The sequence below is a fragment of the Thamnophis sirtalis genome, unplaced genomic scaffold (genome assembly GCF_051295495.1).
Source record: "Thamnophis sirtalis isolate CommonGarterSnake01/CBP01778 unplaced genomic scaffold, rThaSir2_p1.2 scaffold_11, whole genome shotgun sequence".
NCBI lineage: Eukaryota > Metazoa > Chordata > Lepidosauria > Squamata > Natricidae > Thamnophis > Thamnophis sirtalis.
The window spans coordinates 56,732,388-56,745,508 of NW_028261391.1; the positions used below are offsets into that span (position 1 = coordinate 56,732,388).

The 13,121-nt window shown below is 42.5% G+C and overlaps 1 protein-coding gene across 11 annotated transcripts in view; it reads right to left on the reverse strand.

The window, feature by feature from the left end:
* ABLIM1 (actin binding LIM protein 1) overlaps positions 1–13,121 on the reverse strand; it is a 203,895-nt gene that overhangs the window by 154,443 nt on the left and 36,331 nt on the right. For 10 of the 11 annotated variants that reach the window (XR_015698073.1, XR_015698078.1, XR_015698077.1 and 7 more), the window contains exon 1: positions 9,839–9,972. The exons of the other annotated variant lie outside the window; for it this stretch is intronic. Coding sequence is in view for 2 of the 10 variants with exons in the window: in XM_087725860.1 (XP_087581986.1) it covers positions 9,839–9,911 (73 nt within the window). In the remaining 8 variants the exon portion in view is untranslated. Of the gene's footprint in view, positions 1–9,838; positions 9,973–13,121 lie in introns of those variants that run through there. 11 annotated transcript variants of the gene reach the window in all.

Below are 13,121 nucleotides of genomic sequence, written 5' to 3' on the forward strand. Positions count from 1 at the left end.
ACCTAAGAGAGCAACAGTTTGAACTTCTGTCTCGTCTGCTGGACATTTGCGCAACATTCCAAGCGCCAAGCACCAATTGTGAGCGAGGTTTCAGCCTGATGAATGCCAGGCATGAAAATGTGCTACTCAAACACTATACTTTTCCGCTCACCCTGAAAAAAAAAAAGACTTCTGCTCAGCTTTTAGATCATTAGACTGGCTAGAGAGAGACATGGCACCAACAGGTCCTGGGTCCTGGCATTTTGCAGGCAACCTGTCCTCTCACATTCCTTTGGAATGCAACCCATCACATGTGAATTAGATTTTGCCAATTATCCTATTAAAAGATAATCCTATTATTCTAAAATATGACTAACTCGATATTAAAAATGTAAATATTTAATGCTGATAAATAATAGCAGTAATTGTTATTTAGTATGATTAAAATCAGTATTGATATATCAATATATCTATCAAAATTGACAATAAACACTAAAATAACAATACAAATATATAATGTGGAATATAAATGTAATAAATATAATATATAAATACAACATAAATGTAATAAAATAATTTAATATGAAACTCTCCCCCTTTAAAGTAATAGCAGAGATCAATTAAATAGTGTAGCAAGTTTGGACAATATGCTATATGTTATGTTACTTAAGAATATATATGCCTCAGAATCAGATACAACATCCACATCATTTCCAACTGAATCGATAAAATGATATGCCATGCCAAAACTATTTTAAATAAAGATATGAAATTAATCAAGTCTTGCATTTATTTTTCAAAATGAATGTAGATTTTTTTTTATTATTTAAGTTTTGTACCCTATCTTTTCTAACTAACGTTAACTTTAAAAAGATGTTACATCAGACTACAATACAAGCAATTAAATGAAGACTAAAATAAGTGTTTTGGCATATTGAGCTTTTTATATTTCTTTCTAATATTGCTTCCTTAGTTGAGAACTTGCTCCTCAGCTTACTTACGCATTAACTGTTTGTTGCTTTTATGGCTTATTCATTCACTGCTCCATCTTCAGTTTTTTTCACAGGGGGCAGGGCTTCCTTCCTTCCTTCCTTCCTTCCTTCCTTCCTTCCTTCCTTCCTTCCTTCCTTCCTTCCTTCCTTCCTTCCTTCCTTCCTTCCTTCCTTCCTTCCTTCCTTCCTTCCCTCCCTCCCTCCCTCCCTCCCTCCCTCCCTCCCTCCCTCCCTCCCTCCACTCCTTTGGCCACCAATTTTGATCCAACTCTCTCTCACACACACACACACACACACACACACACACACACACAGACACGTGTTCTTTGGGGGGGGTTGAATTACTCCGCCTCACTGCGCAAAGTCGGCTCAGCATGTGTTCGGCCCCTGCTTACGCTGAATCAAATCTGCAGCCGGCGGGACCATTTCAAAGCCGCCAGTCCTCTTGCTCCTTCTCCTTCACCGGCAAAGCAGCGGCGGTGGTGCCTCCCCCTCCGCTCGGAGCACCTCAGCTGGGCTCTGGGTTATCCCTGCCATCGCCTCCACCTCCGCCGCTTTCCTACTAGCTCCCGCAGCCTCAAAAGCACGGCAGAGGAGGAAGGGGGAGGGATAACGCGGGGGCCAGCTCAGGTGCTCCGCGTGGAGAGAGAGGCACCACTGCGGGAGCTTTGCTGGTGAAGGAGAAGAAGCAAGAGGACTGGCGGCTCATCAAAACAAGTCTGGGGAGGTCCTTTGCAGGCGGCCAGTTCTAGCTGCCTGCAAAGGACTTCCCCACGTTTGCTTTGGTAGAAAGCTCTGCGCGGCAGTTAGAAATCTCTGCGCGGAGGTTTCTAGCGACGTGCGCGGCCGCGCACGCGCGCACCTTAGAGGGAATAGTGCTCCCTTCTAACTAATTTTAGCTTTTAATGTCTTATAGTTTATCTCCACTTTTAATGAATATTTAAATAGGAAATTTACATGCTGGAAAGTATTGCATAAAGTTCCAAAACAATCCTTACTTCTAATCATGCTATTAGATTCCAGGTAGCCAAGGTGGAAATACTTTGTAAAGGATCATATTGGGCTTCTTATCTACCAACTCAACTTCTCAACTTCTCTGAAGTCCACAGAAGGCCATTTAGATACCCATTAGGGACCTGGCAGTCCTTTTCAGCTGTATATTTGTGACTTTTATTGAAGGGGTGGGGTGAAATAAGAGTATTACCGTCCAATTTACAATTTTAAAACTTTCTCTCTTTTGTCTTTTTTATTATCTTTTGGCATTATACATTGGTTTTAAGATAGAAATGGGAACAAAAGGTTTCTGATAAACCATACCCCAATTAAAACCAATCTCAAAGTAGGCTGAAACTATGCATTCAAAATTCAGTCACTATCGTCCCATGAAGTCAGTGTTAAAATTTGTTGCTTTCTTTTGACATAGCCCCTAGAGTGTTCTTAATTTTTTTTAAAGGATGTCTGGATGCAGAGTTGTATGTTGTTTACAAAGATGCCAATGAAGGTATGAAGAGAGTGATTAGAAGGAATATTAAACTTAAGAAAATACTTACATCAGGACTATTTTACTACTGCTCTGACCAGGACTGGTTGTCTAGGACATTAAGGGAGATATTTCACATTTTCCTCTAACTGTGATCAACTTGGAATTTTCACCATACAATATATACATACGCTATTCCTTAGATACTGAACTCCTTTCTCTACTTCTTATTTAATAACACATTTCTAGAATGGCTGATCTCTATGGAATGACCATTGGCTTACCTGAATGGTCATTCTCTACACACTGCAGGCATAATTCAAGCATAATGCTTGCTGATAATTTAAAAAACTAACTATGAGAATTTCATTATATTATATCTTCATAAATGTGAAATTGGTGTCACACACTTAGTTAATGGTAGTGACTGCCATTTTCTCCTAGGCGCTGCTTGGAGTGTCCAAGCATGGGTTAATGTCAGCTTGCTGCCCAAGGACTGAGTTCAAATCTTTGCATAGCCACGCCTCTTGTTCCCCACAGAGGCTCAGTTTCAAAAACGAAGGTATCCGATCCAAAGGTTGCTGTATAGAAACGTCCGTGTCATATAGGTGCTAAGTCCTGCACCCTCATGAGAAACCCCAGTGCGGGGTTGGATATTCCTGCAGCACCTAGAGAACAACCATTCAGGTAAGCCAATGGTCATTCTCCTAAGCGCTGTTTGGAGTGTCCAAGCATGGGACATACTCAAGCTATGAGGTCCCAGGGTGGGAAGAAGGAATGTCCTGGTTAACAGGGGCCACAAGGCCCTGCTGTAAGACCTTCCTCTCAAATGAAGCCTCAGCCGAGGCAAAGGCGTCCAGTCTGTAATTTCGAATGAACAGAGACAGCGAGGACCAAGTGGCCGCCCAACAGGTGCTTGAGTGGCCCAGGTGGCCATCATCCTGAGGAATGCGCCAATGCTTGGTCACCAACAGACTCAAGGTCGGCGAACCAGGACCTACTTGGCCAGTGCGGAGCGACGAGCAGTACCTCGGCCCACTCCAGCAGGGTTTCCTGATCACTTGAGGTATTAGGGGAGGGGCGGGAATGCGTATAACAATCCTGGGGGCCAACAGCACCAAAGAGCATCTGTTCCCTCTGTGACAGGGCATCGGAAGCTTGAAATGAACCAAGGGAGCTGAGCGTTCTCGGGGCTGGCAAACAGGTCTAGAACCGGCAGACTGAATCTCTGTGTCAGCTGGTGGAACAGAGATGGATGTAGCTGCCACTCTGAGTTGCTGATGGTCGTTCTGCTCAGCCAGTCTGCTGTCACATTGTCTTCCCCGGAGATGTGGTCTGCCCTCAAGGGAGGCATTCCGCCCAATGCCCCAAGGCCTCTGCCTCCGACATCAGGGCCGTTGATCGAATGCTGCCCTGATGATTGATGTAAGCCTTGGTGGTGATGTTGTCTGTCAGAATGAGGACATGACAGCCCTCGATGAATCAACAGAAGTGGCGCAGGGCAAGTCTGGCGGCTCTGAGCTCCAGCCAGTTTATGCTGTGGGCGAGCTCCGCCTGTGACCACCTGCCCTGTGTCACATGAGTCTGTAGGTGGGTGCCCCAGCCGTATAAGCTGGTGTCTGTTGTTATGACCAGACGCTCTGGTTCCTTGAAGAGGGACCCTTTCCCTAGTGCCGAGGATTGCCACCACCCGAGCAACCGAACCACTCTCAGGAGAGTAGCTGGCTTTGCGTCGCTGTATGGGGAGGAGGAACCACTGAAGTTCTCGTGCAAGTTCTTCCCCAGCAGCTGAGATAGAGTCACTAGAGGCACTGACCTGGATTTCCTGATCTGGCGTGCAAGGGCTGGGATGCTGTCCCTTCGTTCCTGCATGAGGAAAACCCTGCAGATTCTGGAGTTGATCACAGTGCCCAGGTGTTGAATCCTGGAGGTAGGCTCCAAATGGCTCTTCTCCAGATTGACGGAGAACCCATGTTGCTGTAGTGCGTGGACGGTGGCATTGAGATCCTGGCACGCCCTCTGTCTGGACGCTGACATTAACAGGATGTCGTCCAGGTAGCAAATGATCCTCACTGGGTGAGTCCTGAGGTGTGCAGCGACAGCAGCCAGGAGTTTGGTGAAAGTCCTGGGGGCCGATGATAGGCTGAAGGGAAAAGCCTTGTATTGATAATGCTGGTTTGCCAACTGGAACCTCAAGAACTTGCGATGCACTGGATGAATGGGGACATGCAGGTACACTTTTTTCAGGTCGATTGAAGTCAGGAAGTCGCCCTGCCTGATGCAACCCAAGATGGTCTGGAGCAATTGCATCTTGAAGCGCTTGTACGCTATGTGGATGTTGAGTTTCTTGAGATCCAGTATGGCTCTCACCCCTCCCGACGCTTTGGAAACCAGAAAGAGGATCAAGTAGAATCCCCTGCGTTCCTGACCCCGGGGCACTTGCTCTATGGCTGCTATATCCAGTAGGTGCTGGATCTCCACCTGCATCATTTGTCGCTTTTGAGGTGACTTTGGGATGGGGCAACGAATGAAGGACCAAGGGGGAAGAGAAAGGAAGTCTAAGGTGACGCCATGATGGATGGTGTTCAGTATCCAAGCTTCCGTCGTTTTCTCTTCCCACTGGTCGGCGGAAAGCTGTAGCCAACCCCCGATGAAAGGCGACCAGTGACGGTCACTTGGGTCTGTGAAAGGAGCAGTTGGAAAAAAAACCTCAAAAGGACCTGCGATTTCCCTGTTGTCTGCATTTGTCCCTAAAGGAAGCCCTATCCTGGGTGAGGTCCTGTGATTGGGAATAGGATTTGGTAAAACTTCCCGAAGTGGTAGGGGAGTCATTGTTCCGAAAGGGCTGCCTACGAAAATATGAACGGCCTTTGCGGTCCGGTTTCTTGGTGACCACCGGTAAGATCTTTTGTTTGTCCTTGGATTCAATCAAGACAGAATCCAAGGCCTCCCCAAATAACTTGCCACCCTTGAAGGGAGCCGAGGCCAATTTCACTTAACCTTCATATCTGCCTGCCAGTGGCGCAGCCACAGCAGGCATAGAGTGGTCACATTAGAAGCCATAGCTCTTGATGAAAATTTGGTGGCGTTAAGTGAAGCGTCGGCTGAGTACTCGACCGCTGCAATAATCTTGTTTACGTCTTGGCGTGACCTAGTATCCCCAGCAGGGAGGTTGGCTAACAGCTTGCGAAGCCAAAATAGTGCTGCCCTGCTGAAATAGGAAGTGGAGGAGGAGGAGGCCTTCATGGCCCATGCAGTGGCCATGGGAGTCTTATGACAGGCCTTCTCCACCTTTTTGTCTTCCGCTTTCAGACCTTCCAGTAGGTCTGCTGGGAGGACCGAGTTGGAAGTTAGCGCCACTATGGGGTCATCCACTTATGGAAGCTTCAATTGTTCCTCCATGGTGGTCTCTATAGAATAGAGCTTTTTATCCACCCCACTAGGATTGGCCATTGACCCAGGCTGAACCCATTGATGCTGGATTACATCCAGGAACAGCTGTGGCGCTGGAACCTGCAACTCCTGAGGGGGAGTGATTTCCTTAAAGAGGCCTGCGCCTGGATCCCCTGGTCCTATAGTCTCCTTGTTACCCTGATCAGTGGTATTCTTATCTGATTGGGTGGGAAGTCCCATTTGAATGGACGAAGCCCTAGCTTTGGTCAGAATGGCCTTGAACATTGTAGGCTTAAATAAGCCAGAGAATGCGGGGGCATCGGGGGCCGGGTTCTCGTCCTCCAACAGATCAGGGGCATCCTGTCCACCCTCCTCCTCATCAGACACCTCGCTGACAGCTAAGGAAGCAGGAGTGGAGACCCCGGAGGATTGAGGGAGAATCCCAGAGTTCTGCCCTCTGGCTTTGGCTTTGGTCAGGAGGGGCCAGGATAAACCAAGTTGTTGGATGCCATTAGCAATCCCCTGTGATATTGCCCATTGAACAATCTCCTGCATTGCTTGGGATAACTCAGGAGTCTCCCCAGAATTAGGGCCAGTGGAAGGAGCCTCCTCCCCCATTAGAGAACAAGCCTCTTCCATGTGTACCTTTTCCAGAGAGGAAACAGGAGATCTGGGGTTAGCCCTGGAAGGGTTGGGAGAAAATCCAAAATTCCCTTTGTCTGCCAGAGATGGAGAGCCTTCCCCTGGAGTCTCCACCAAGGGAATGTCTGTAGAAACTGGTGGTGGAGATGGTTCCCTGGCTTGCAGATTGTGCCTGGGCACTAACTGCCTTTTGAAACTGTCTCTCCAGGGTTCTTCTGTCTCTTTTCAGCCAACCTTTCTGCAGCTGTTGAGACTTTCTTGGCTTGGGGCTGTTTCCCTTTTGCAGGGTAGCCTGCACTGTCCCCCTTAGCAGCAGGGTTGGGCCTGCTGCATTTGTTAGCTAGAGGTTCAGCTTGATCCCTGGCTTCAGACATGTTCCTGCTGGCCACGGCACACTTCTATCTCAATCAGAGCTTTAGTTGTAATCACCCCAATAATGCAATATTGGAAGTATGCCCCTTTAATTCAGTCCAAGTTCAGAGGAAAATGGGGCCTTGCAGGGATCAGTAACAGTCAACAATATTTTTGGCGCCAAAAATGGAAGTCCCAAAGCGCTGCAGATCTGCACTGTGATAAAGCAAGGAATGGCCCGAGAAAGCCAAACTCCTTGCAGCCGCTCTCAATAGTCTTCCTGGGGGGGGGGGGACCTGCCTGGAGCCCCAGAGCGAGATCCCAAATTAAGAAGTCCTCCCAGCAGCGATCTGCTGTGGAAACATTTGCGGTAAAGCAAACAGCTTGAGAATAAAGTGTGCCGCTTTTTTTCTGTCCAAAATGGCCACCGCAAGTTACAGAGTGCACCAGGGGACTGCCGGCAATTCGGAGAGCTCAGTAGAGCCTCTGTTCTAAATTTAGACCACTGACACCGATCTTGGGGTTCCCTAACCTACCTACCTGTCCCAAGAGCTCACCAGTAGCCACTGACTAGCCTCCTGGTGGTGCCTCAACTGCGGTGGTCGCAGAAGGCTCCAAGCACCTGTTTTGCGCTTCAATTAGGAGTGAACTTTCATCCAGAGGAAAAAATAAAAAATCCTAACACTATGTGCTAAACACCAAAATAAGAAAAAAGGCTACACTAACTGCTTGGAGAGTCCAATTTGCTGTTCAAGGACTGGAACTCCCCAACTGCATCCTTTTAGAGCGACTGAGTTTTTAAAACTGAGCCTCTGTGGGGTACAGGAGGCGTGGCTACACAAAGATTTGAACTCAGTCCTTGGGCAGCAAGCTGACGTTAACCCATGCTTGGACCCTCCAAGCAGCGCCTAGGAGAAAATGGCAATCACTACCATTAACTAAGTGTGTGACACCAATTTCACATTTATGAAGATGTAATATAATGAAATTCTCATAGTTAGTTTTTTAAACTATCAGCAAGCATTAACCTAAAAAAGTATATAATACAATAATAACCTGTCTTTGATCGCATTGAGAAAAATCTTACCAAGCTTATAGAAAAACCATTCTTTCCTAACCCTCTAATTTAAGAAATATAGAGCCGAAGTGGTGCAGTGGTTAGGGTGCAGTACTGCAGGCCACTTCAGCTGACTGTTATCTGCAGTTCAGCGGTTCTAATCTCACCGGCTCAAGGTTGACTCAGCCTTCCATCCTTCCGAGGTGGGTAAAATGAGGACCCAGACTGTGGGGGCGATATGCTGACTCTGTAAACCGCTTAGAGAGGGCTGAAAGCCCTATGAAGCGGTATATAAGTCTAACTGCTATTGCTAACTGCTATTGCTAACCATCTTTTACACATAGAAGAGAAAATAAAGCCTGAAGTATATTTCACCTGTACATTAATATAATATTTTTTAGACCATTTCAGTCAAAAGCAACCAAATTTTGGACCCTGGAGTTAAAGTTATAAAGCCTATTTTTAATTTCATAACATTCTAGCACACATGTATCCACTCATATATCCATAAGAACATGCATCACTAAAGGTGGGAGGGGGGAAGGTAAGCAAAAGACAACAAATCAAGGACTGCTTGTAGTGCATGTGTTAGCACTTATCTATACTGCAACACATTACTGATATGCATTGTAGATAATAAATAAGATTAATGTTTTTAAGGACAATGCAACTAAAAAAATACAAGAGAACCCTCAATTAAAAGCAATTATTGTGTCAATGGTATGGACCAACCCCCATCAGATGTGACAACACAAGGTGAGTTTATATAAAAGCTGCCAATAATTCTTTTAATAATATTGCATTAAAGGCAGTCTATGGATAATGAGGCCAACACACTGGTTTAGCTAGTTCTGTTTCAATAAAAAACCTTTTAATTCAATTAATATGATCCTGTATGTGGTTTAGATCTTGTCAAAGATATCACAGTTACACAATTTACCAGTAAAGATTCTTTCCAAACTTGCCACTTACAAAGGCTGCGGTAGGCATTTCTCTAACAAGCATATACATGTCAAGTGATTGTCATCATCAACATCATGCCTAAACAAATGCATTTCTCAACAGGACATTAAAGAGAGAAAAAGAACAGGTTGGACACACCTGTTCCTCAGAAACAATCTGTCCAAGTATCATCATACAAATCTCCATGATCTATACAATAAAAATCCCATACCAACACTACCAAGGCAAGAATTCGTATCTCTGGGGATAAACATTTATCCTGATTTATACAGAACATTGCATTTCTATTTTTATTATCCTTGTCTCCCTAAACCCACACATTTTAAAAAAGCATTCCTGGAAACTGATGTTTTAAACTGAGCACTGGTTAATTTATAAATTCATAAGCAAAGTGAAACTATATACAGAGCCAATACACAGCCTGCAAAAATATATGCAATTTGTACTATCTTTAAACTACAGTAAGTGCAGAAAATTCCTCCTGGTTTTGCTAAACAGATTGATTAGTGCATTAAAGCAAACAAGACATGTCAATCTCTTTATGTAGGTGATCCATATTTAAATAAGCACAGAGTGGATTTCTTTTTCAACTATAGCTTCAATATGTCCTGAAAAAATACACAATTCCTTCAGCAACAAATTGGTGCAAAAGAAAATTTATCAAGCTAATTGCTTGTCTTTCTTAGTTATCCAACAGCATAATTTTCAAGTTCAATCTACCTTTTATCTGTCTTTCTATCTCCCTATCTTATCCTGATAAGGCTATGCCATATGGAAACCAGATCTCCATTTTTAAACAACAGCATTTTCTTTCTATACACCGGATACTAATAGTTTAGTGACAGAACAACTCGTATGCTCTCGTCAGTCTAGCAAAACTTTCCTAATCAGCTTCCTCCTTGAAAAACAACATCCTGGATACAATACAAATAATATGCCAGATCGAAAGCCGTTTACATAGCAGAGCTGCTCAGGACAGACCTTGGCTGCTTGCAGAACTGTGGTGTATTTGTAACGCCATTTGTTTTCTCCAGCTGCAATATTTCCCCAACATAAAAAAGCTACAATTTTCTCCAAGTACAGAAAAGAACAACTATTCCCTTGAAGTGGCTGTTCTCCTTCTGGCTCTTCTCTCTCAACCACTTGGCAAGTGTTCAGAATAAGGGAGGAGTGGCCATGTCAAGCAGGGTGTGCTGCTGCTCCCATATACTTCGATGCTAAAAGAATAGAAAGCATTTTACTCTTTACAAATCTTACCTTAGTCATCCTGCATTCTGACTCAGAGCACCTATAGAAGGAGGGAGATTTTTGCAGGTTGCAACATAAGCACTAGGAAGGCCAGTTGATCCTGGACTTTAAGCAATGGTAAGGGGATTTGTGAAGGATAGATCAGGCAAGTTTGGAAGAAAGGTACCCAAGACCTGATTGGTCCATCACAATAACAATTCACAAGGGTCAACCTTGTTTGCCAACCAAAAGTGGGACTCTCTTAGTCCACTGCAAAATGCACACAAGAGAAAGACATTTAAGATTGCAAGGCTTGCATCTTAAACCCTCTGTTGAATTTCTTTATTAACAGTGCTTCTTGCAATAAAAATTAGCATATGAAGAGCTATCTCCTAGATTCATTATTTGTGAAGTTTCTAATTTTAGTACTGGTTTGGACAAAGCCTGACGGTTTGATATTAGTTATGAAGTTTATCAGATTATCAAATAAAAACAAAAAATATAATTATCTTTTTCAGCTATTACCATTATACAGAAAAGTCATTATGGATGTTTTGCAACCCAGCTTTATGTAAATAATGTGTTTCAATGTCTGCTACCAATTTCACATCCAAGTCACATCCCATTATCATTCTAGTCACTGCACTTCGCATGCTCATATTAACTTCAGAAAATAATGGTGTGTTTTCAATTCACCTGTTTTAACTGGATTTAAGCAAAGTGCAAATTCATAGACATTTCTAGGTAACTAATTCCAATCATAATTCAATTATTAGTAATGGTTAGGAAATAACGATGAATTTGTAGAACAATGAATAAGGGAGGGAAAGTTCTTTAATGAACTTGTTACAGGAGAGATTTATTAGACAGTCTAATTCCATCTTCGACTTCATAGAAATACATAGATAGATAATTCCATCTATTTTGTTGATGTTTTATAAAGGTAAAGTGGAGAAATTATATAATATCTTGTCAAAAAGTTCATCTCTGGCATAACAATAGTTCATAAGAAAGATAGAAATGCCAATTCCTTTGTAATTTCTCATGTACTGCCAAGGCCAAATGCTAATATTTATTATTATTTATTATATAATTTCCCAGGATTAAGGGTGGTGTTTTTTTTGAGAAATCTGGGTATTTACATAATGTGCTTGAAGTAGGACAATCTAGTCATTTTCGTTTCAAGTGAGAACTCTAGCTTGACCTTTTTTTGATGATCTATTGGTTTCCTTTCTTGAGTATCCCTGGTATTCTCAGGAAAATCACTGAATCAGCCAAACAACAACATTCAAATATTTGAGCTTGAATAAAAAAAGAAATGCTTGCCTCTATATTTCTACCTTTCATACCATCAGTTATTGTTATGCTACAAAAGGAAAAAGAAAAAAATGAACAGCAGCAAGGTGGATGGTCTCAATTACAGTGGTGATTGGTGTATTACTGGAGGTCCTGGATAAACAGGTTATGACAGATCACCATTAAGAAAATGCATTTATTTGGTCCCTAAAAGTTGACGCTAATCTGATGGCACATAATCAATCAATTAATCCCCAAGGACAAAAGCACTCAATGTGGCACAGTACAAAAAGAAAGTGCAAAGAAAGTGCAAAGTGTAGCCACGCGACAGGCAAAACATGCTTTGCAAGGAGAAGACCTCAGATTCAATTCCTAACATCTCCAAGCAGAATTAGAAAAACATCTCTGCGATTGCCAGTGAATTGATAATATTACGCTAGACTAGCTCCAGTTTCACTTACTACAAGACAGTTTTCCACATTTTTATTTTTATTTATTTTTATTTTCATTTCCCAAGTGCCAATGCCAACATATGATTTAGAATAAACTGTTTATTGTAGAAATTTATTTCTTAAATAAGAACTTCCAAAAGTTGATTGGAATCAATGCTTTGGATCTGGGAGAATTTTTGTTTAATATAAATTACATAGATAACTTATATTTATCATTATTATTTCATAGCTGCAATATAAAAGAATTTGCTATAGGCTTAAAACTACTTTCATTTCTGTCTTATAAACAAAAACTGGTCACCAAAAATATTTTATAGAGATTTAGTACTAGTGAAACTAGCTCTTCTAGACCGTCCTCCTGAAATGGCCCTGAATGTTCCCTTCTCCTATTAATTCTCACTGTCTTTTAAAGTCAAATGTACTTAGTGTTCATTAGCTTAATCATCCTTATTTCTTTCACACCAATGTTTGCACTGATGGAGTGGATTAGAGAAAACTAAACAAAAGAGCAAGTACCTGAAATATGTCTGCATTATTCAGGGACAGCAAAGATTAAAAGGAAATTAAATGAATGAAAATAATTAATTGATCCTATTTGCAGGAAGACTATAATTACTTACCAAACTCATAGTCACTTCCTAGACCAGTGTTTCTCAACCTTGGCAACTTGAAGATGTCCGGACTTCAACTCCTAGAATTCCCCAGCCAGCATTCGCTGGCTGGGGAATTCTGGGAGTTGAAGTCCAGACATCTTCAAGTTGCCAAGGTTGAGAAACACTGTCCTAGACCTAAAACATTAGCCTCTAATTTTTAAAAAACAAATAGCAATAGCACTTATATACCGCTTTACAGCCCTCTCTATGGTAGACAGTCAGACTACTGCCCCCAACAATCTGGGTCTTCAAATAAGCAGATATTCTTTACTATTTTACTTACTGTTGAAGCAAACCATAACATCCATATTGAGAAGAAGCACACTTGACATCTCTCGTATTTTTCCTTTTCTTTTCTTTTCTTGTGTACCTTGAATTTTTTGGAATGTTTGCTAATTAATATCCCATGCTGATAAATATTAATAGCTATCAAGGTCAGGCCACGACTACCTTGAATTTCAGATTGTCCTCTAACTAAAGATCTTTAACAACATGATAAGAGAATATGAAAACTGAAACAGGCGAATGACTCTTCTACAGAGTATAGATAGAAAGTCTAGCAGCTCCCAGTATTTATACAAGGCACACACCAGATCAAACAGTTTGTACGTTTTATTTGTGTCAATATCACAATTA